The sequence below is a fragment of the Helobdella robusta genome, assembly GCF_000326865.2.
Source record: "Helobdella robusta unplaced genomic scaffold HELROscaffold_52, whole genome shotgun sequence".
Lineage (NCBI taxonomy): Eukaryota > Metazoa > Annelida > Clitellata > Rhynchobdellida > Glossiphoniidae > Helobdella > Helobdella robusta.
The window spans coordinates 506,534-530,108 of NW_008705269.1; the positions used below are offsets into that span (position 1 = coordinate 506,534).

Below are 23,575 nucleotides of genomic sequence, written 5' to 3' on the forward strand. Positions count from 1 at the left end.
TTTGTACTCAATTGCCGATCCATTAATTCTAACTAAGCCACTAAGCAAAGTTTTACAAACAGAAAATTTAGATTTGGTCGAGGCAGCTCAACATGCTAATAGAGTCATAGATAATCTTCAATCTAGAAGAGAAAATGTTGAGCAAATATTTCATGATATCTTTACGAGAGTTTCTAAAGTTGCAGAGGAACTGAATATTGAATTAAAAATGCCAAGATGTATAGAAAGACAAGTAAATCGTGCAAATATTAAAAGTAACTCATTAGAAGAATATTTCAGGATTGCTATATTTATTCCCATGCTAGATAGTATGATAACAGACATGAAATCAAAATTTGGAACAATCCAAATAGCTATAATGGATTTGAGTCGTTTGATACCTTCAGTTTTCCTCGGAATAAGTGGTAAGGCAGAACAGAATAAAACATGGTTTTTAATTGACCAAGCTGTTACGAAATATAAAAGTTTAATAACAAATTTGACCTCGTATGATGACAACACGGCCATTGAATTTGTACGCAATGAAGAAATGCTCTGGACGCAGTACTGGGTAAAGATGAATTCACAGCCCAAAACGGCCATTGAAGCTCTCGCATTGTGCAATTCCAATCTCTATCCGACAATTCACAGCCTATTGTCAATATTGTGCACCATGCCTGTTTCAGTAGCAACGGCAGAACGTTCATTTTCTACCCTGAGGCGGTTAAAAACGTGGATGCGCTCCAAAATGAATGAGGAAAGATTAACGGGATTAGCCATAATGAACATTCATCGCGATATTGAATTAGATATTGAAGACATTATAACAAGGTTTGGCCAAAAAAAATGTAGAAAAACGACATTTGTCTTGTAAATATTTCATGTATATAACAGAACAATGTTTTGAAGAATGTTTTTCAATTTAAAAAAAATCAAGAAGTTGAAGTGTTTGACTTTTTGTTATTTATTTCATAAAATATCAAACCTCAGTTCAAAGTGGGGGGGGGCGATCGCCCCCACCGCCCCCCCTCTGGATCCGCCATTGATTTTCACAATAATTTTAAAAATTACTTAATTAATTTAATATCATTTAATATAACTTATTCATTTAATATCACTTTGAATAATCAATAAGTTGAATCGTTAATTGTACGTCGAATGCATATTTGTGTTCACATTTCACAACTTCATATTGCGTTTTGCGTTAACCTGCCTTCTTTTTTCTTTCTCGTGCCTTATCCTTTCAGGACATTGGCGACCATCGACCTCTACACCCGATCTTTAACACTCTGTAGTAGTTGAAATGTCGTGATATTCAACAAGTGACACAAGGACTTCACGAATGTTATTCGTTGTTGACGCGATCTCTTTTCTCGGCAATCTTTCCAGTAGTTGTTAGATTTTGCATTCTTTCCTTCCGCATAATGTGACCAAAAAAAATTTACTGCTCCCGTCGGATTATCTGTAGTAATTTTTCTTTTCATAACCGGACTATTTTAATACATCCTCATTCGCGGTATGAGAGGCCCAACTAATTTTCATAATTATTCTCACAAACCACATCTCAGCAGCACTAATCTTTTTTTTTATTTCTTTAGATATAGTTCATGACTCAGAGCATAGGAAAAATGTAACACAGGGGAAATGTAACATCCTAACAGTTTTAATTTTGTTGATATTCTGATTTTATTGCTGGTGAAGATGTTTTTCATTTTTAGAATATAGCTATCTTTCTTTTGATATCCATATCACATTTACAACCTGAGTTAATCAGACTTCCAAGATAATTGAAGCTGTTGACTTATTCCACTCGTTTACCATTTATGATTATGGAGCTGATCGAGACGGTTTTGCTTTTACTGATAACCATGCAATCTGTTTTGCTGACTTGCAAACCTTTCCTTTCACTTTCAAAAACCAGTTTGGAAAGAATTGTTTGCAATTTTTTCATTGAATCTGCTATAAGAGCTGTATCATCAGCATCTCTTACATTGTTTATATTTACGCCTCCAATGGATATTCCCGGTAGGTTTATCTTTCTTATGATTATCAGAGATTGTACAGGTCTGGTAAAAATACACAGCCTTGCCTAACACTTTTCTTTATTTCGACAAAACTTGTTACCAACTTTCATCGCTGCTTTTTGGTCCCAATAGAGTTTTTTGATAACTCGTGTCTTTTCCATCAATGTTCAAATTTTCCAATATTTCCATAAACTCCACGTGGAGTAATCGATAAAACATATAAACAAATCTTTCTTCATTTCAATCGCTCGTTCATTAATTATTCATAGCAATTTTTTGTAAATAAAATTAATTCATTAAGAACATCTAATTTCAATTTTTCTTCTAACTTTACTAAACTTACTACTGGATTTTTTTCTGTATTTACTCCTATAAGTTTTCTAGAACTTGCTAAAATTATTAATTCTATGTCATCTACAACTTCTCAAATTAGTTAATTTATCTCTCTCCATCTTTAAATTTCCTACTTCTTATAAAAATTCCCTACTTCTTATAAGAACTCTATTGTTATTCCTATTCTTAAAAACTCATCTTTAGATCCTTTCTCTGTATTTAATTATCCATCTAATCTCAATAGTGTTCTTCATAATCTTTCCGTTCTTCATAATCACTATGTCTTTCTTCAATTATCGCTTAATCTGATTCTATGTTTTTTAAACTTAATCCTTGTAAATTTGAATTTATTTGTTTTAATAAATCTAAACACTCTATTACTATTTCTCCTATTATTTACCTGATTCTAAAACACTTTCATCTACGTAGAATAAAAAAACTTTTGCATTTTCTTGACAATCCTACTCTTTTCCTTTTGTTACTTCGTTGGTTTTATCCAGGATTGATTATTTTGACTCGCTCTACTATGATCTTCCTGATTCTACACTCTATCTTTCAAGTAAAGCTTTTAACGTAAAATAAAGCTGCTCGTCTAATTGCTCGTGCCCCTTTCTCTTCCCATAAATCTCCATATCTTGTTCTCTTGCACTGGCTACCTAAAAAATATAGAATAATTTTTAAAATTTGCACATTTATGTATAAGTTTCAATCTAAATTATTTCCTAAGTACTTATCAGATATATTAATTGAATCTAAACGCCACGGTTTACGATCGTCATCTTGTTCTTGTTAAATTTCTTGTCACGTAGATCGTTTAATTAATTGATATAATATTGAAAGACGGTAAAAGAAGAGAAATAAACTAAGCAACGTTCTCGACTTGTTTATTATCCACCGGATCGACAGAAAAGGAAAAAGTGAAGTTACATACAAAGCAAAGAACATTTGGTCCAAAGAAAATAAATGTATATCATAAATCATAATGTTTTAATATAAAACAAAACTTAACAGTTCTCACTTCTTAACTCGTGTTAAACACTTTCGCTAAATCTGCATTTGCTTTTTCTGGCCCTTTTTTCCTTCTCTGACTACTTCTCCATCACTTACGAAGTTCAGACCTGATTTCAAGACCCATCTGTTTGCAAAATTCATTAAGAAGCGCTGTTGAACATAGCGGAAATAGCGCTTGATTGATTGCTTGCTTGATTGATTGCTTGATTGATTGAATCGATTGATTGATTGCTTGACTGATTGGTTGGTTGGTTGATTGATTAATTAGCGTTTCTTGTGCAACAATCATCAAAAAAACCACATTAGATATTTGAAGTTTCAGATCTGATTTTACTTCGTGCTTTCATCAATAGAATTCTCGAAAGTAGTTTTGTACTCATCAAGTTGATTGTTCGATGTAGTAGTTCACATTCTGTTGCATTAAGTTTTTCTGACAATGCAATAAATATTGACTTGGATAGATCTTTAAAGACTGTCATAGCTGGAAGTGGTGATGATGTTGAGCTCTTATCACAATTAAAACACCCCAATGGCGTGGGTCTCAAATAGCCTTTGACAGTCAAAATCCAACGCCTGGCCTTCTCGTGGCAGAACTGTTTAAACTAACAGGAAAAGGGGTGAAGGTGGATAACTAGCGCCTCAAAACTAGTCGCTTCGGGTTGATGAGGCTCGTTACCCACCCATTTAGAAAAAAAACTCTGATTTCAAACCTCCATTGCCTTAAGGCTATACCTTTTCTAGGAAAAGGCTAAGGAAATAAACCCTAACAGAAAATCAGGCGTGGTAGTACGTTTTTAAGACGATATGATAGCTTCGACCTTTACTTGGCTTGCTATCTACACACGTTTGCCTGGCGAACAACTACAGCCAAAGTATTGTCCATATGGAGTCGTCTTAAAAAACCTCGAACCGCATCGCTTGTCGAGCGAGTTAACAAGGAGCGCGCAGTCTCGGTTATCGTCTGCCGGCTGTGATAAGCGGATACGGCGAACAACCCTATTTATGACCCCTCTTTACAATCCCGCTCCCATGTTGGAGCCAACCCACTTGAATTGCGAAACACCACCAGGATCGGCTCTTGACACTTTGCTCAACGGGTGGCGCAAGGATTCTCGTGGACGTCAAGTCGCAATACGGTTTATGCATTATGAATCTGCATGAAAGTTTGATGGCATGGCGCTGGTGAACTGCGTGTTGCTGATTTCAATATACTGTGGTTGAGCCCAGCTGAGTATCATCCCTGGTGTTGCCTTGGCCTTGAGCAATCAGACTACTAGTGCATTGATTGTATGGCACCCGATCAGTGAAAGAGTGATGGATGCTCGTTTCAGACAATGATATGGTGCTATGTCAGTGATTGTCTGCCACGCGCCAACTAATAAAACGACGGCTGAGACCAAAAATCTATTTTACAGCGCACTGAACAACTCGTTTCGCTTCATCAGGCCCATCGAGCTCATCATTTGCCTAGGCGACTTTAACGCGATAAAGAGTGTTGACCGCCTTATACCAGCGGTCGTTGGTTCCTTTGGCAGCGGGTCACCAAACGACAACTCTGATTGTTTCCTGGAATTCTGTGTCTCCGCGATACTTAGGGTCTGCGGATCTTTGTTTAGCTGTAAGGATATCCATAGATTGACGCGGCACTCAAATGACGGCGTTACGGCTAAGGAGGTTGACTATAACCTGGTAAATGGCAGGTGGTTGCCGGTTTGTAACTGCCGTGTGTATCGTGGCATGGAGTTTGATACTGATAATTCCCCGGTGGTGGACACTTTAGCCATACAGTAATTAAAACTAAATCTCCCCATAGATTCAATATCCGTCTACTGCGGAAAAACGTCACTGCCGCAACATACGCGGCCGAAGTAGAAAAGTGTTTCATTACTGCTTCTGATGATGAGCTCTCCTCGTAGGATTCATTTCGATGACTAAGACGGCTAATAAGGTTCTCGATCATGCTGTTCCCAGGTGTCATTAATGGATTTCAGCCGCAACAAGGCGACTGATCGAAACGAAACGACAGGCTAAATTAGTGGCATAAAGAAGTCGCGTACCTTTTTATATATTCATCAACTAACAAAATTATTTTCAAGACCTTCTTTACCTAACATGTATGCCTTTATATCCAATCATTTAATGTTATGATTTCAATTTAAACATGCATTTTTTAAATCTCTTTATAATATTCAGTATTTTTTCTGCAAGTTTATTATTGCATTCTCATCTGCATTTGTAAATATCTGATCATTAATCTACATCATAATTTTACCGCAGCAATATATTAGCTAGTTTCAAGTCATCATTAAATCAACTTTTTTCATACCAGAATGTAAACTTATCAGTTTTAACCCTTTCCTTACATTATTTGTCAGTTTTAATAATTCATTTTTTTTATCTTATTTATTTTTTCATACAAAATATAACTTTTTTTGAGATAAACTTCAGATAATGTTATATCAATTGGAAGTTTCTATAAAAAAAAGATATCATTTCATTTCATTTACATTTTTTAATAAAATATTTTTCAACATTTGTGTCTCTTTGTTGTCAAATTAGTTGCCATTGACTTACGTAAATGATTTGCACTCAAATATAAAACTATCTTTATTTTAATCACTAAAAGTAAAGTATTGAAAATACAATAAAAAAAATTTATTTAAATATTACTTATTTTATCACCGATTAAATGTAAAATTAACACAGTTTGCTAAAAACAGTCCATTTCATATCCATGGCATACAATATATATAGACAGATTAATCATTAATTTACTCTGGCTTTTATCAATAACTAGAAATTATTAAAATTGAAAGCAGACATTTTCCCGTTATGTATATATACAATGCAAATTCAAGAGACAACATAAAAGTTTATGAAATATGGTTCAGCTTCAGATGATTATATTTTCAAAAAAATGTACTCAAATGATTGTCAGCTATTGTTATTACAGTAATTATGAGCAGTTATAAATTTGGTATACATTCTCATGAATTTACATATCACGTTTATAACAATAATAAAATAAAACGTAAAGACAAATTAATATGAATGAATGATTGTGATTGATTATCAGAATATCCATTGCAGAGCAAAGTGAGGGATATCAGTGAAACTTGTAATTTTGGAAATTAGTATCAAAAAAGCCCAACGCAACTGAAACACACCAGCAACGTTAGCAATCAAACATTACCAACTTATGTTGCTAGTTTTTTTAAAGCGATATTCTTATTTGGTAATAACTCAACTACGGAAGCTATGACGATAATCGAAAACTAGACGATATTCTAAACATAGATAAAAAGCTAAATGTTTTTTAAAATTAATTTTTCATTGATGTTTTTGGTTCCATGGATCAAGATTTTTAGCAAAAATTTATTTTAACCGATGTATGTATATATATATATATATATATATAAATAGGAGATTTGCCATATCCATTATATATTACCATGATTTACTTTCATTAGCTTCAATCGAAATATGCTAATTACCCGGCAGCAGCTGTATGCCGCTTTTATAGCAATGGTAATATCTTATTCTTTATATATAATGCAATCTTTGTTTATTTATAGTCTTTGTAATTTTTAGAAAATAAAGCGTCGCACTATATTGCCATAGTTTCAATTGTTTTGAATCACCTGCAATATTTGGAGTCGTCGTTTTTCTTGGAGTTCTGGTTAGAAAGGATAAGATAAAAGAAGAAGTTTAAATTCAAAGATGTCTTTCTACTTGAGTAAAAAAGTCAGTAAATTCACAAATGGATTAATAATATGTTAATCAATTTATTTTGTCGTTTTGTTGAATTTATTAATTTTTATTTAAAATTAATAATAAAAAAAATTATTAAAAATTTAAAACTTTTAATTAAATTAGAGGTATTAAAGCTTATTGATCGACGAAGTGATTGAACGTGCTATTCAACAATTATTTTTTTCCTTGAAATTGCTTTTATATTTGATAGTTTATTGGTCAAAATATCACTTTCTTGACTTAATAATTATTAACATGCTTTAATTTTAATCAATTAATAATATTAATATTGATAAGCGCTTAATAAGAGGGTATGGATGTAAATTTGTTCTGATGTTGGCATAACACTAATAAACATAACAAATATATTTACATTACATAATATAAAAATGAAAAAAATGGCTGATCAATAATATTTTTTTTATTTGTATAATTCTTTAAAAATCAGGATCTGACAGACACAGAAACTGTTACAGCATGCAAGGCAGTAGTACATAATAAAACAAATAAGTAAATAAATGAATAAAAAACAGAGAAAGAATATGAAAAATAAAATAAATAATAAATAATAATAATAAAACAAATAAAATAATTTGACAATAAAATAAAGTAATAGCATAAAATCGCAAATTAATAGATGACGGAAAATTTAGAGACTGAAAATCCACAACACGATGTTGAGTAAACCATAGACATCGCAGACGTAAAATATTATTTATCAATTAAAATAAATAAATTATAAATGTATTAAATAATATATATGTAATGACTTTCATTTTCATGACTTGACTTCAGAAGCATACTCTTTATTTTTTTGCTTGGGGTGGTTAAACAAATGATTTTTCAGACATTTCTTCAAGTCTGATAAATCTTATGATTTACTTTCAGCGGGTTCCGGTTCTTTAACTTTCATAATCGTCTATTTAAAAAAATAGTCTAAACGTTTTTAATTGCTAATAATGTTTGGATATGTTGCATTACGTCATTTGAAAATTTCAGTTATCAATGAAAAGTGACATAACAATCAGATGTGTCAGCATCAACATCACTGACAGATATATTGCTGCAGGCGGCGATGGAGGATTTTTAAAAATATTTTGCCTTGAAAGCCAAAGCAAGGATGGTTATTTACTTAGCTCATATTTATTTATATTTTAATAGATTTTTTCAGTAAAAATATTCAGTATAATCAGAACTTGATATATCTATTCAGTTATCTTTCAAATTACTTTATTTTGTAAACTTTTCCGCATTTGCTCAGATTTTTAATAAATATTCTTGATTAATATTTAAGTTTTATATTTTCCTTGTATGGTGCCTCTTTATATATTGCTATTATGTAAATTTTTTAGTTGTATTTTAAATTTATGTTCCTGTTATGAATGAGTTTAATTCAGCCCTTTTTACTATTTCTTTTCTGTTTCTTTTTACTATTAGATTTCATAATTTATAATTTTGCACAAATTTTGATTAGCCCACTTTTATTTATTTTTTATTTTATTGAATTGTTTTTTGCATATAAATCTATACAAGCATGTGAGTTTGTCGTTTCCTGATTTTTCTGTTTGGAAACTCTTTATTAATCATCTGTCTTTTTTTTAACATTTGTTATTGAACCATTTTTTTATAAATGTACTACTTTTTTATAAATTAAAAAGAATTCGGTGGTGCTGGTCGAAATATAGCTACAGCAAATAGCTTGGTTCATGACCAATTATTGGAAGGACACAAAGGTTTCGATCATTTTTGTTACAAAAATTTGTGAAATTACTATTTACATTTTTTTCAAGCAACAGTACAAGTTCTGGCTTGGAATGAAAAGTTCAGAAAATTAACAACAGGAGATTTAAATGGAAATATAATAGTTTGGATTATCGAAAAAAGTATTTTTATTAAATACTTTATATTTAGTATAAGTTATATAAATGTTATGTCACTCGCTTTGTTTTATCATGTTTTCATGAAAGTTATGTTTTTCTCATCTTAGCACAGAACATTTTAAAATGGTGTCAGTTCTCATTCTTTTTATAATAACTTGGATTAGGGTTGTAAAATGCAGATAATAAAATGATTTTAGTACTATTTAAAATATGTTTATCAATTTTGTATACTTATAATACCTATACTGGCCCTCGAACGCACCCTCGCACATTTTTTAGTGCGCTTTAGAGTCTTGTTTCTGTCTTTTGTTTCTATGAACAATTAATTTATTTCATGCTTTTGCACAATATTTATGCGTATTTAGCATCTTTTTTTTCTGGTGTACGTAAAGCCGAACAGATTTAAGATTGTCGTTCCTGATAAGCATCCCCTCTAATTAATTCATACTTATTGGTGTCAACTTTTGTTTGCATCTTGAACAAATTTTATTTAATAATGTATACGGGACCTGAGATTTAAGACTAATGCTACTATCATGTGCCTTTAATAAAAAAAGGTCTCCACAATAAAAAATGTAGCGCATAAATTCGCAATTTGGCAACCACAAACTAACTTTTTATTTTTTATATCAAAAATCAAACTTGTAGTGTAGGATTTAAATATCTTTTTTAGGAAATTCATTTGTCTATAAAATTTATATTATTTCGTAAATTATCAACAAGTTTCATTGGAACTGAAAATTAGAAATTAGCCAAAAATCATTTGTAAATTGCGAAAAAGGAAATATAGATGCGTTTATAATAAAAACGGATGCAAAAATTAGTTTTGTCTATCATATTAGTGACCAATTCTATAAATACGAGCTGTTCAGAGAATACACCAAAACGTTTTCCAAAGGGACTAAGCCTTAAACAGAAACAAAGTCCAGTTAGCAAAAAATCAACTTCGTGAACTTAGATGCCATGAAAACGCAATCAGGTTAAGTATTGGAGTAATTTTTCGGTGAATTAGGTTACAAAACTTGAAGGCGTCTGTACCCGACAGTCAGCACTTTTGGATAAAAAGCTTTGATTCTTTAGTCAAGACTTGGCTAGAGTGATTGGTGAAGTCGCTAGACATCCAAATATTCTATCAGAATCAGGCTTGTTTAATAGTATAGTTATTTATCTATTTATAAAGTAAAGGATTCAAAAGACCCTAAAATTATTGTCTGATTACTTGCTTCCAAAGTGTGTACAATTTAACCTATGATTTTCAGGAGATTGTACAAAGTAAAAGCAGATAGCCGAAACAAGACATTTAAAAGAACGGATGGATGAACAATCAACTGAGATGAAACGACAATCGAGAATAACAGATCAAAAGATTGACGATTTCAAATATGAAGTCGCTTGTGAATTTGAAAGAAAGAAGCAACAACTGGAACGAGTGTAAGACTCCGTGAATCAACAACGTGGTTCATGGCATACGCCTACATTTGACGAAAAGAACACCTTTGAACATTTGGAACATATTGTCAGAATTATGAAATAATGCTGACTAAAAATACTGCAAAATTTTCAACGCGAAATTTATTCACTCGATAGGGGGCATGGTGCAAGTTAATTTACTCGATAGGTGACGACGATTTTTTTTGTTTTGCAATTTAGATGACGTCATAAATTATTACAAATTATTTTAAAATTTTCTGATTAATTGGACATGCCTTGTAAATTTTTATATTTTAAAACACCCGAAACAAAATCTAATTTTGCCTTGATAAGGAAGGGTGTGAAAAGACTTGAGAACTGGGTTGACTAGTGAGGCAGCTTCGAATAATCAGTACCTCTTCTGGTCCCTAAGAGACTTAACGCGTGATTCTATGCTCATTGGCATAGTTTCAGAAACGTCTTAAGTTCTCAAAGAGTCAGCCTTGGGTTCACCAGTTAGGCAGCTTCGAGTAATCAGTGCCTATTCTGGTATCTAAGAGACTTAATGCGTGATTCTATGCTCATTGGCATAGTTTCAGAAACGTCTTAAGTTCTCAAAAGTGGATTTGGTACGAGACTCTATGCTCATTGGCATAGTTTCGCACGCGTACTAAATTCACACAATTTGTTTCCAGTGTTGTTCTGACTCTTGTTGTCTTGTGTTGGTCGTGCGAAAGCCGATCAGACTCGACGGCCCAGTGAAAACAGGCCAGGGTTGTGCGAAAGCCGACCGACTGACTGACAGGCCCAGTGAAAACAGGCCCTTGGTCGTGCGAAAGCCGATCAGACTCGACGGCCCAGTGAAAACAGGCCAGGGTTGTGCGAAAGCCGACCGACTGACAGACAGGCCCAGTGAAAACAGGCCTTGGGTTCTGTGAAAACGAATCCGCCTCGTTGTTTTGTTTCTTGTGCTATTTGTGGACCTAGGGTTCTTTGCTGGATTCTATACTCATTGGTATAGTTTCACACGCAGTTTGGAATTTCCATAGGCTCCGATTTTTGTGATTCATTTTTTTATTTATTTCTTGGAGTTGTATCGACATCACCATCGGATACACACGTCGAGGTTTTACGATTAAACGGCAAGAAACATATCCCAAGTTGAAGACCCAACAAGAAGAGTTCTAATTCCTGTATTCCAGTTTGTTCATTGACATTTACATTATTATAGAGTTCATTAGTTCAATTCCTTTTATTTACTTCCGTCGATTAATAAAATTGTTATCGAATATTTTTCTTTACGCGTTCGTGTGTTACTCAGTAAAATCATATAATTCGAAAAAGCCCAGTGCCACACAGGACTGGTCGAACTCACGATAAAAATATACACAAAAATTATTGTCGGATCATACAAAAATTCCCTGAGAAAGATAGAGGAGGAGATTACCTCACACCACCAGCTGTTTTAATTGTTTTCATTTATAAATTTTCCGACAATTAGCGCCCAACTTGGGGCTTTGTCATCCTTTGAAAACCTCCTCCTTATCATTTTATTAAATTTAAAATTTCCGACAATATACAAAACTCAATTTAAAGAAGCAGTAGTCAGCAATATCTGGAACGAAAAAGTGATGGCTGATTGGTTAAATGTCCTGTTTTTGCTGTTGCAGTGACTAGAATCGAATACAAAGAGATCCCCGACTATCATATTCAATGTGTATGATGCGTGATTTTCACGCGTATTCATAGAATCATTTCTGGAACATATACAACGGCCGGGAGAAGGAATACAACATCTAGCACAAAAATAAACCGACTGTCAGACCAGGAGCATAGTAAAGAATCTGCGCTGGAATAGTTTATTGAAGCTCACCGAGATCCAGAATTTTGCAAAAATCTTTTGCTAGCAGATAAACCCAGCCTCAAAGATGTTGTCGCGTATGGTATTGCGTTTGATATGGCAAAAAATTGATAAAATAGTACGTCTATTACACTAGGAGTATTTGCGTCAAAACGTAGTCTTAGAAAAACGGATAGAGATAAACATGCCAACATACTGGAGTCATATCATTTCATATACGACGATTTTGCTGACAAAGCATAGAAAGCAATGGCTATCAACAGACAGAGAAATACAAAATGAAAGACAATAATTCCACTAACAAGATTTCTGAGAAATCTTGTTAGTGGCCATAGGGCAAAAATTAGCTGATGTACCTAACGCCTCCTGACCATAATTAACGTATATATATCTGGATTACACCGGAATCGCAACGATCTTTGGCTAGAAGGAAAGTTGACTCACATAATTGTACAATTACCATCGACACCGGAACCACAAAATTTATCGTAAGAAGCAACCTAATTCCACACCTGCAGCATGAGGAGTTCAACAGATACACTGAAGGAACAGCTCCTATTTATGTGGAAGTCAACCGGATTGACCATCTGATAGACTTGGCTTTTGAAGAGTCGTTTCTTATAGTGGATATTACCGACAAATGCATAATCAGTATCGATTTTCTCATACAACATGGTTTTAAGATTGATTTAGAGAAACATGTCCTTGGCTGGATAAATATAGAAATAATAATAGGGGTTAATGATGTAAAACGCGTTCAAATGACAATAAAATTAGAGGGCAACCTAAAGAAAAGAAAAATTACCTGACTGAACCAGTAACAACTATACAAGGTCTTAACATCATCATTGAAAAAAGACCTGGAGAAGTCAACGCAGATGGATTTATTCCGATCCCGGGTTTAAATATATTGAAACGTTCCGTCAAAATCAAAAAAGGCCAAACAAACCTCATGACCCTCCATATCGACATCTGAAAAGCTGATTCAATTCAAAAAGGACCGTGGCTAAACAAACAAGCAACTAAAACCTGGTATGATTTTAAAGGAAATATGCAGGTTTCGAAATCAATGACCTGCTGTGGTTATACTCAATGAAAGGACAGTCTCCAAAGCTTCAACAACATTGGGAAGAGTCATGCCGAGTCATTTCCCGATAAAAAGACGTTGTTCACTACATTCAAGAAAACCGAAAGGCTAGCTTCTTTCCACGACAACAATAAAATTGATTGTTAAAGGGACTTAACAATCTCAGGAGGAAGTAATGTAAAGTAAAAACGATTATTTTACAATTATGGAATTATTCTTTAGCCTTTGTTTTACTTTCTATTATTTTAAATATTTTTACGACCGGACTGAGGATTCATATAAGGGACGGATGATTTCATAGAATGAGGGGAGTTGTCGTTGGTGTTTGTTGGATTATGAAGTTGAACTGTGAATTATTGGCGGTCGGGCGACATCCAGTGTATTTTCGTGAATTAGTGGCTAACGTGCAATATTTAGTATATTTTTTGAATTGGCGAATAATTCAGTGTCTTTATTACTGTTGGCATTCAAAAAAACTTTTAAACAAGTCTGGGTTTATGGATGAAATCAGTGAACCTACGGTAAATTAAATTGTTGAATATTATATGTATGTGTGTATAATATATATAGTGTTATAACCGTGCTACCGAACGCACTGGAACATTCTAGAATATGCTAGAATCGGACCATCTAGAAGAATCTAGAAACGACGCTTGCGAAGAGTATATAAGCGCACGTCGCAAGTAGATTAGCGATTAGTGAAATTCGTGATTAGTGAAATTTCGTTATTTTGTGAATAGCGATTCGGTGAATTATTTAAAGTGATATTTGATTTGTTTTGCTGACGTTGTCATAGCGATAGATTTTGAACAATTTAAAAGTTAATTGTTGTGTTAATTTGAATTTGCTAGAAATAAACGATTAGTAAATAAAGTTTAATAACTAATAACCGTTTGGAGTATTTTATTCAATCGAAGATTTGAACCCGTCGCATCGTAAATCGGTTACGACAGCGAGTATTATAACAATAGGTTTTTAAAACATTTATCATTTTCCCAGTTTTATTTGTTTAGCTGTTCAAATATATGTCCTTCTTTTATTTAGTTTAGGATAGATTTAGAACAAATGATTTCGATCAATCAATCAATTAGCTTGTAAAGCGCTATTTCCACGATGTTCAACAGCTCTCCTCAATAAATTTAGCAGACAGATGGGTCTTGAGATCCGCTCTGAATTTTTTAAGTGATGGAGAAGTAGTCAGAGAAGTAGGTATAAAGTTCCAGAGAAAAGGGCCAGAAAAAGCAAATGCAGATTTAGCAAAAGAGTGTTTAACACGAGTTAAGAAGAAGTGAGAACAAGAAGACGATCGCAAACCGGGGTGTTTATGTTCAATATATATATATCTGATAAGTACTTAGGAAATAATTTAAATTGAGACTTATGCATAAATGTGCAAATTTTAAAAATTATTCTATGTTTGTTAAGTAGCCAATGCAAAAGAACAAGATATGGGGATATATGAGAAAAGAAAGGGGCACGAGCAACTAGATGAGCAACAGAATTAAAAGCTTTACTTGAAGAATAGAGTGTAGAATCAGGAAGACCATAGTAGAGCGAGTTACAATAATCAATCCTAGATAAGACTAACTAAGTATCAAAAAGGAGAAGAGTAGGATCATGAAGAAAATGCAAAAGTTTTTTTATTCTACGTAGATGAAGGTAAGAACTTCTAGCAACACTATTAATCTGAGAAAAAAGAGACATAGATAAAGATAAAGCCTAGTCTACCAAAGTTGTGAAAAACATCAAGTTTTAGAATCAGGTCAGATAATAGAAGGAATAGTAATAGAGTTTTTAGGTTTATTAAAACAAATTAATTTAAATTTAAAAGGATTAAGTTTAAGACACATTGAGTCAGATCAAGCGATAATTGAAGAAAGACATAGAGATAGATTATGAAGAACACTATTGAGAATAGATGGAGAAAAAGAAGTATAAATAAACCATCAGCATATAGTTGATTAGTGAAAAAAAATTATTAACAATACGAGGTAGTTCAGAAGTATAGAGTATAAATAGAAGAGGGACAGGGATAGAACCCTGATGTACTCCGAATGTAAGAATAAAGGAGTTAGAAGTAGAATTATTGAGAACAACAGAAATAAACGACTACAGAGATAAGAAGAAAACCAAGATAGACAAGAATCTGTAATATTAAAAGAAACATCTAGCAGCCTCAAGAGAAATCAACAGTATCAAAAGCAGAAGAAAAGTCAAAAGCAGGAAGAAGAGTAAGACTGTTGTCACTAGAGAGAAGGATATCGTTATTTATTTTGAGTAAAGAAGTTTCAGTATTGTGAGCTTGTCTGAAACCAGATTGCTACCAGAATTGTCAACAGAAAATGAAACAGAACAACAGAAAGAAGATTTTTTAAAGAGAAATCAAATGTTCTGAAAGGCAAACAGTTATTTATGCCAAGTCAATAATTGCGAATGTAGTCGAAGAAAACACATTTAAGAAAATAACAAACCGCATTAAAGGAACTATGAAGATCAACTGTTCCAAGTTCAGTAACTTTTTCACTTGGATAATGTAGGCGTAATCTGGCCAAAACTGAATAAAAATACGTGCTAAAATTGAAATCGCGGATTTTTTTCAGAATATGATAAAAGCAGGCAACTTAAGTTGCAAAGTATCAAAAAAAGACAAAAATTAAGCAAATGAAACAAAACAACGTTAATCTAACAATCTAGGTTTTTTAGATTGAATAATACATTATTTCGCTGTCTGACGAAAAAAATGTAACCTTAAAAGTTGCGGTAATCAATCAATCAATCTTCGTTTTGCGTCCAGAGACCCGGTTCCCCGAGGTAGGACGTTGTTTTTGCGCCAAATTAGACGATCAGTTGTATTCATTTCATTTAAATTTATAGCTTTCATGTCTTGCCCGATTGTTTGCGACCAGAACTTCTTTGGACGGCCTTTGGGACGTGTGCCAGGTATTTCAACATCTGCAAGAGAAGTTATGGCACTGTTTCCACTTCGTTTGACATGACCAAACCATCGCAGACGGTGTTGCCGGCATTCGTCCTTTACATATATCATCTAAACCAGCACGACGCAAGATCTCGGTAGATTTGATGTGGCCCATCAGACTAATTCGTTGTATCCATCGGAGCATTTTCATGTCGGTTCGTTGAAGTTGTTGTTCCAGTTTGATTGTCATTGGCCATGTTTCTGCACCATATAACAACACCGGAGGTATCACAGATTTATAAAGTCTTGATCTTAGTGGTAGTAGGATGTCACGCAGCATCAATATAGAGGCAAGGAGATGCCATTTATTCCAGGCTGCATGTATGCGTGCTCGAACGGCAGCTTCAGCTGTTTTAGTACAATCCAGAACATTACCTAGATATTGAAACGATGTGACTTTCTCTACTTTAATGGCTTCAAAAACATTGCTATTTCGAATTTGTTGTTGTGGATTGATGCAAGCAGGACAAACAAAATTGGACACTTTCGATAAAGTACAAATTATTTTTGAACAACGTTTGTGACACCACTGGTTACACTTGATTGAATTGTTACCCACACCAGCTTTCCAAACTGAACAAGGCCATCGTCCAGTAGCTGTGGATTGGATAGGTTCACCAGTGTTCATTGCTTCGGTTTTACTGATGTTGACTTTAAATCCATTATCGGCGAGTCTGGTGTTCCAATCTTCAAACATCTGTGCTGCATTCTGCTCAGACGTGGCTTTTAAAACGATATCATCAGCATATATTAGATTTCAAATGTCACCAGTGCATATCGGTTTTGTGATTTCTTCCATCACAGTTATAAATAACAGTGGACTGAGAATCGAGCCTTTAGAAAGTCACGGCAGAGAGTCTTAGTATTTGATCAAATGCTTTTTCAAGGTCTACAAAAATGTGTGATAGTTGTTGATGCTTTGGGAGGTACTTCTCTTGCAGTTGCCGAAGGATGTGAATTGCATCAATTGTTGATTTCTCCGCTAGGAAACCAAATTGATAATTTCCGATTGTGATGCACGACGTTAATCTTCTCTCAATGATTTTCTCGACAATTTTCAGTGTGTGTTCTAACAGACGTATACCCCGATATGATGAACAGTTCAATGGATGACCTTTGCCTTTGTATTGCGGGATTGTCGATTGTCATGCTATAGTTCCATTCAGTCGGCATTGTGCAATTTCTTCAGATTTCACGGCAAAGTTGTAGTAACGTTTGGATATGCTTTGATAATGTCATTTGTGAGTCAAGAGGGCCCTGCTGCCATTCCATCCTTCATAGCTTTTAGAGCTTCTGTAAGCTCCTCTACAGTGATGTCTGGAATCGGACCTTCGATAGGTGGAGCGTCAAAGTTAACATTGATGGGATTTGTTTCGTTTTTCAAAAGTTGCGGTAGTGATTTCATTTTAGCTTTATAAGTAGCGCTGCTACCAACATCGTTACTACCCATTGAAAACAGAGGTGCTACCACAAGTACTTCGCCAACCCTGATTAAAAATAATATTAAAGAGTGGATATTGGTAAAGAAAAACCATTTATATTGTCCGATGAAATCATTTTTCTTGATAAATGATAAAGAGATAAATGGGCCGGCAGGCATGGTTTAAATGTTACACTGTGACTGATTAAATTGTTAAAACGAAAAGCTGGGAATGACTGATAAAAAAAATCAAGTTTTATCTTTAGTGTTTGTTCATAGTTCTTGATACACCTTCTAAAACTTGTCAAAGTAAGCAATCATGCAAATAGATTGTCATGTGCTTTCCTTCATACATTTGAAGTTGTCTGTAGAGTACAATTTTATTTTGTTACATTTTATTGGTTTTTAATTTTAATCTTTTCGGTACATTCGTTGTTTTATTATTTTAATGTTTATAGCTCCAGTAGTTGCAACGTTTTCTAAAATTTTAAAACTAAATTTGTTCATTAAATTTATACACTTATATTAGACACATGGTGTGAAGAAATGGTGAATACAAGAAACAAATCTATGGTTAAGGATATAAGGTAATTAATAAATGTTTTAAATGCTTAATAAATTATAACTTTATATGGCTGCAAAAACATGTTTTAGGTGGCTAAACTATAGTTTTTTGAGGTTTATCATATTAGGCGTTGTACACTTATATATAAATTCAAGTGGTGGCGCATTAATTTTAGTAACAATGACATTCTAGCATTATTAAATTGAAATATTATTTTAACTGATTCTAATAAATTGATAAAATTATCTATTTTTTAATAACTATATGCGTGAGGTTTTTTTTTTCAATTAATCTTTGTTTAGCGTCCAGAGACCCAGTTCCCCTGAGGTAGGACGTTAAAGATAAAATAAAGGGTTGCTTATATATATATATATATATATATTTATATATATATATATATAATTTATGTATGTATTTAAGTTTCTTTACTATTTAGTTAGAAATAAAAATTAAACTTTTAAAGTAAATTAAAAGTATTTAATGTCAATGCCAGCCATATTGTTTTTGTTCAACAGATGGACATCAGATGGCGAAAAAATTTGCATCGTTTACGATGATGGTAATTCTTAAAATTTTTTAAATTTTATTTAATTTATGATATTGTATTATGTTACTTATTATATTATATTATATTTCCCGACCACCACATATAACAAAACAACATCTCCACTATTACCGCGACTCCTTCAGCACCATAATCCCAAACTCAACTATATAAATTCAACTGAAAATATATTCTCATTATTATTAATTATTATTTAAATTATTATTAATTAATGCAAAACATGTTTTTTGTCCAAAGGAAGACGCGTTTTCATCTATGTTTTTTACCTTGAAGACACGGGTGCCTGAAACTGAGTTGATCCTGCTCTGCTTCAGTACAACTTTTACCGTTATTGACGTTGCGTATCGCTCTTTCTTCTATGTAAAATTGTCACTAGACACGGTAATTGAAGGAAAATCTAACCTCAATTCCTTTATTACTATTAACAACATTTTCGCTTTACTGTTTTAGCTCAATGATCTTATGCTTTTACGTTGGGCGAAATCATTTTTGATACAACTGCTCTGTTTCAGTGCCACTTTTACCGTTATTGACGTTGCGTATCGTTCTTTTTTTTTCATTTAAAATTGTCACAATAGACTCGGTAATTCAATGAAAATCGTTTGGTTCCAGGAATGTCGGCCTAACTCATTTATCAACTAAAATTTGGCAATTTGCTTTACCCATTTTTAAAGGCCAAATAACCAAATATTTCAGTTTTCGTTTACTGTTCTTTCAGTAACTTGTTTTTGAACTAAAACTAAAAAAAATTAAAATTTCGGGTTTTTATTAACCTCGGTCGTTTAGTGAATCACTTGGTGCATCTTTGATGATCATGATTAAATTTATCTTATTTGTTTTCAAGATAACTATTCCAGCAATTCATGATGGCTGTGCATTTTAAATTTGCCATCCACAGTACTTTTTACATTTGTAACTTGTCCATTTGTGTGCTATGCAATATCTGTTTGTTCATGTTTGTTAGTTCATTTTTTTTTGCCATTGTATCCTAATGTGTGGCGCGATGGTGTAACGATAAAGTATCTGGCATTGCTATTGCAGTTACCAAATGCGCCTAAAATATCTCCACCTATGTAACATTTATTTTGTGTTTGATGTTAATACCTCAGATTAATATTAAAAAGAATTGTAATAAATACATCTAATACGTCCAATAAATTTTTTTATCAATTACGAGTATTTTACTAGGATTTAAAATTACAACGTGACAAGTCATCAACTGATACAAAATGAAACATATCGGTTACATATGAAACTTTTTCCAGTTTGGTATTTCCAAGTTGTCCAGTGATACTTTTTCTTCAACTGATATAAAATGAAACATATTGGTTACATATGAAACTTTTTCCAGTTTGGTATTTCCAAGTTGTCCAGTGATACTTTTTCTTCTATTTATTGCTTTAATATTGCAAATTAACAACTTTTAACCACTAGTTTCTTTTCTAAACTTTTCGCTTTCAATATTACTCAGGAATAATAATGATAATTATAATAATGATAATTATTATTATGAACATGAAAGTTGCTTTTACAAAACAATGTTTTTGTTGCAATAATCCATTTTTAAAATCGTTTGTTGTATTTATCAATTATCAATTTGGTTTCAATTGATGCAAATCAACAATTGATGCAATTCACATCCTTCGGCAACTGCAAGAGAAGTACCTTGCAAAGCATCAACAACTATCACACATTTTTGTAGACCTTGAAAAAGCATTTGATCTTCAAGTCTACGTCGACAACTCATTCCAGAATATCTTGTTCGATTTGTGATGGAAATGTATACGAATACTAAGACTCTCGTCAGTCGTCAGCACAACGTTTGGAAACACAGATGCATTTGACATCGGCGTTGGAGTTCGATTTTCAGCCCACATTTATAACTGTGATGGAAGAAATCACAAAACCGATACGCATTGGTGACATTTGGAATCTAATATATGCTGATAATATCGTTTTAAAAGCCACGTCTGAGCAGAATGCATCACAGATGTTTGAAGATTGGAACACCAGACTCGCCGATCATGGATTCGAAGTCAACATCAGCAAAACCAAAGCAATGAACACCGGTGAACCCATCCAATCAACAGCTACTGGACGATGGCCTTGTTCAGTTTGTAAAGCTGGTGTAAGTAACAATTCAATTAAATGTCAGCAGTGTAACCAGTGGTGTCACAAACGTTGTTCAAAAATAATTGGTACTTTTTCTTAAGCGTCTAATTTTGTTTGTCTTGCTTGCATCAATCCACAACAACAAATTCGAAATAGCAATGTTTTTGAAGCCATTAAGGTAGAGAAAGTCACATCGTTTCAATATCTAAGGAGTGTTCTGGATTGTCCTGTAACAGCTGAAGCTGCCGTTCGGGCATGCATACGTGCAGCCTGGAATAAATGGCATCTCCTTGTCTCTATATTGATGCGGCGTGACATCCCACTACTACTATGATCAAGACTTTATAAATCTGGGATACGTCCAATACGTCCAGTCTTGTTATATGCAGAAACATGGCCAATGACAACCAAACAACAACTTCAACGAACCGGCATGAAAATGCTCCGATGGATGCAACGTTGATGTCAAAGAAAACAACGTCCTACCTCGGGAAACTAGGTCTTTTGACGCTAAACGAATAATGATTGATTGAAAATCGTTGGTTGTATTTAATTTGGTATATTGTTGTGAAAAAAATTACAATCTGTTTAGGTATACATTTTAATCCGGGTTTTATATAATAATTCTAATTTTAAATTATTTGAAATGTTTTTACCAGAATATTTAGTTATAATAGTTTTTAATATGGCGATATATTGTTTTAAAAACTTTCAAGTTTTAAATAGACACTCCTGGTGTTGTAAATAACGTACGCTGCGGGAATCTTGCAATTCTATTAATGACAATAACTCTTGATAAAAATATTTTAATTATAATAGTTTCAAATAATAATACAGACAATACGGCTTTCAAGCCAATCATTCAACCAAACTTGCTGTATTTGAGCTCGTGCAACGAGTGATATACAAAAGAAAATCTTAACCGCCGGGATCTTTATTGATTTGTCAAAAGACTTCAACCTTATTAATCATGATATACTTTTTTAAAAACTTCAATATATGGCATTAGAGGAAAGGCTCTTCATTGGTTTAATACTTGCCTCAAAAACAGAAATCAATATATATCAATAGGAGCAAATCGGGTAAACTAAGCATTACTTCTGGTGCTTCGCAAGAATCCATACTTTGACAACTACTTTTTGCAATATTTATTAACAATCTTGCCCTAATTACTTCTAAAGCTAAATTTTTCTTTTTTGCCGACGACGACACGACACAAAAAATTTACATCGTGCCCCAATTATAGTAACTCAAAATCGCATTGTTCGATTGTTGCTTGGACTTCATCCACATTGCCACATAACCGGCCATTATAAGGAAGCAAACATTTTCAATATTATAATAGGCATCTCTATTTTATTTGTGTGTATGTATAAAGCTTAAATTTCTATATATAAATATGTTAGTATGTGTGAATATATATGTGCGAAAATATGCTAACATGTACATCTTTTTTTAATTTTTTATTGCTCATTAAAAACGATTGTTAAACTTTGATTATATTTTTTAGTTTTAGTTTTAAATATAAGAACAATTCTTTTGGGTTTTGAGATCATTTCATTTCATTGATTCTGTTTTCTTTGATTGGATGAAATAAAAAAAGTTTAATGTTTAAAACAAATTTATTTCGCAAAATGACAAAGACTGAAGTTCAAAAAAACTTTTACCGAGCCTATGTAATTATATATTTTTATATGTATATATTTTTAAATTTTAGGTGAAATCATAACTGGATCTGTAAATGGTAACAAAATTTGGGGTTTGAGTTTGAAAAATATGAAGATCAGTTGTGTTACCGTTAGTTGTGTTACATATATTCACCATATCTGTTTTTAACATTTTGATTTTGAACAGAATTTTTTATATTAATATTGACAAAATGTTAATTTAAATTAGATTTTTTTATGTCCTTATCTCAAGTCAGATTTTGTTTAAGTTAGTTTTCATATTTTGCGCGTAAAATAGCGCTGCAAAATAATACTCATAATAATACATTTTACATAATTACTTATTCTAACAACTTTATGTTTAAATTAATAACACTACAATTTATTAGCAATTTTATTAGCAAATAAGATGAAAAGAGTATTATATGACATTCCATTATCACATTATATACACAAATATATATATATATATATTATATAAATATGGCGAAAATTAAATTTTCCTAGTCTTTCTAGTTTGCACTTTTGAGTTTTTGAAAAATCATGTCTATTTCTATTGCTTGTAACGTACATTCTTGCCGTTTTTCAAATTTTTGTAATCTTTCTTTTTTCTGTTTCATTGTCCCCAATGCTATATTTTTCATGACGTTATCTAGACCAATGTTACCATTGCCAACTTTGACGTTAAATAATTTTTTTAACTTTTTTGATTGGCTTTTTCCCCTATTTATTTGTTGAATAATTCAACCTTTTTATCATTGTGATTTGTTGTTGAGACATAATCTACTACAACGTCGATATTTCTTCAGTACTCTTGAAATCTTAAATTTTTTAAACTTTCATTCACTGGATTTTATTAATGATCTTAATGGTCTCATCTCCAAGCATAACACATCTATTAATTATTGAGTTTATTTACCATTGATAAATA

General features: G+C 32.7%; 3 protein-coding genes across 3 annotated transcripts; 2 read left to right on the top strand and 1 right to left on the bottom strand.

The window, feature by feature from the left end:
* Positions 1 to 556: 556 nt before the first annotated feature.
* Positions 557 to 853, top strand: HELRODRAFT_86572 (hypothetical protein; the record flags this gene model as incomplete). Its single annotated transcript, XM_009027937.1, has 1 exon — positions 557 to 853. The coding sequence occupies one exon, from the start codon at positions 557 to 559 to the stop codon at positions 851 to 853; it is 297 nt and encodes a 98-aa protein (XP_009026185.1).
* A 2,031-nt stretch (positions 854 to 2,884) lies between these two features.
* HELRODRAFT_179115 (hypothetical protein) lies at positions 2,885 to 5,325 on the bottom strand (the record flags this gene model as incomplete). The annotated part of the gene is made up of 3 exons (XM_009027962.1): positions 2,885 to 2,992; positions 4,395 to 4,534; positions 5,034 to 5,325. The coding sequence occupies 3 exons, from the start codon at positions 5,323 to 5,325 to the stop codon at positions 2,885 to 2,887; spliced, it is 540 nt and encodes a 179-aa protein (XP_009026210.1).
* A 4,967-nt stretch (positions 5,326 to 10,292) lies between these two features.
* Positions 10,293 to 11,328, top strand: HELRODRAFT_179116 (hypothetical protein; the record flags this gene model as incomplete). Its single annotated transcript, XM_009027963.1, has 2 exons — positions 10,293 to 10,409; positions 11,086 to 11,328. 2 exons carry the CDS (start codon positions 10,293 to 10,295, stop codon positions 11,326 to 11,328), a joined length of 360 nt encoding a protein of 119 aa, XP_009026211.1.
* Positions 11,329 to 23,575: the final 12,247 nt, after the last annotated feature.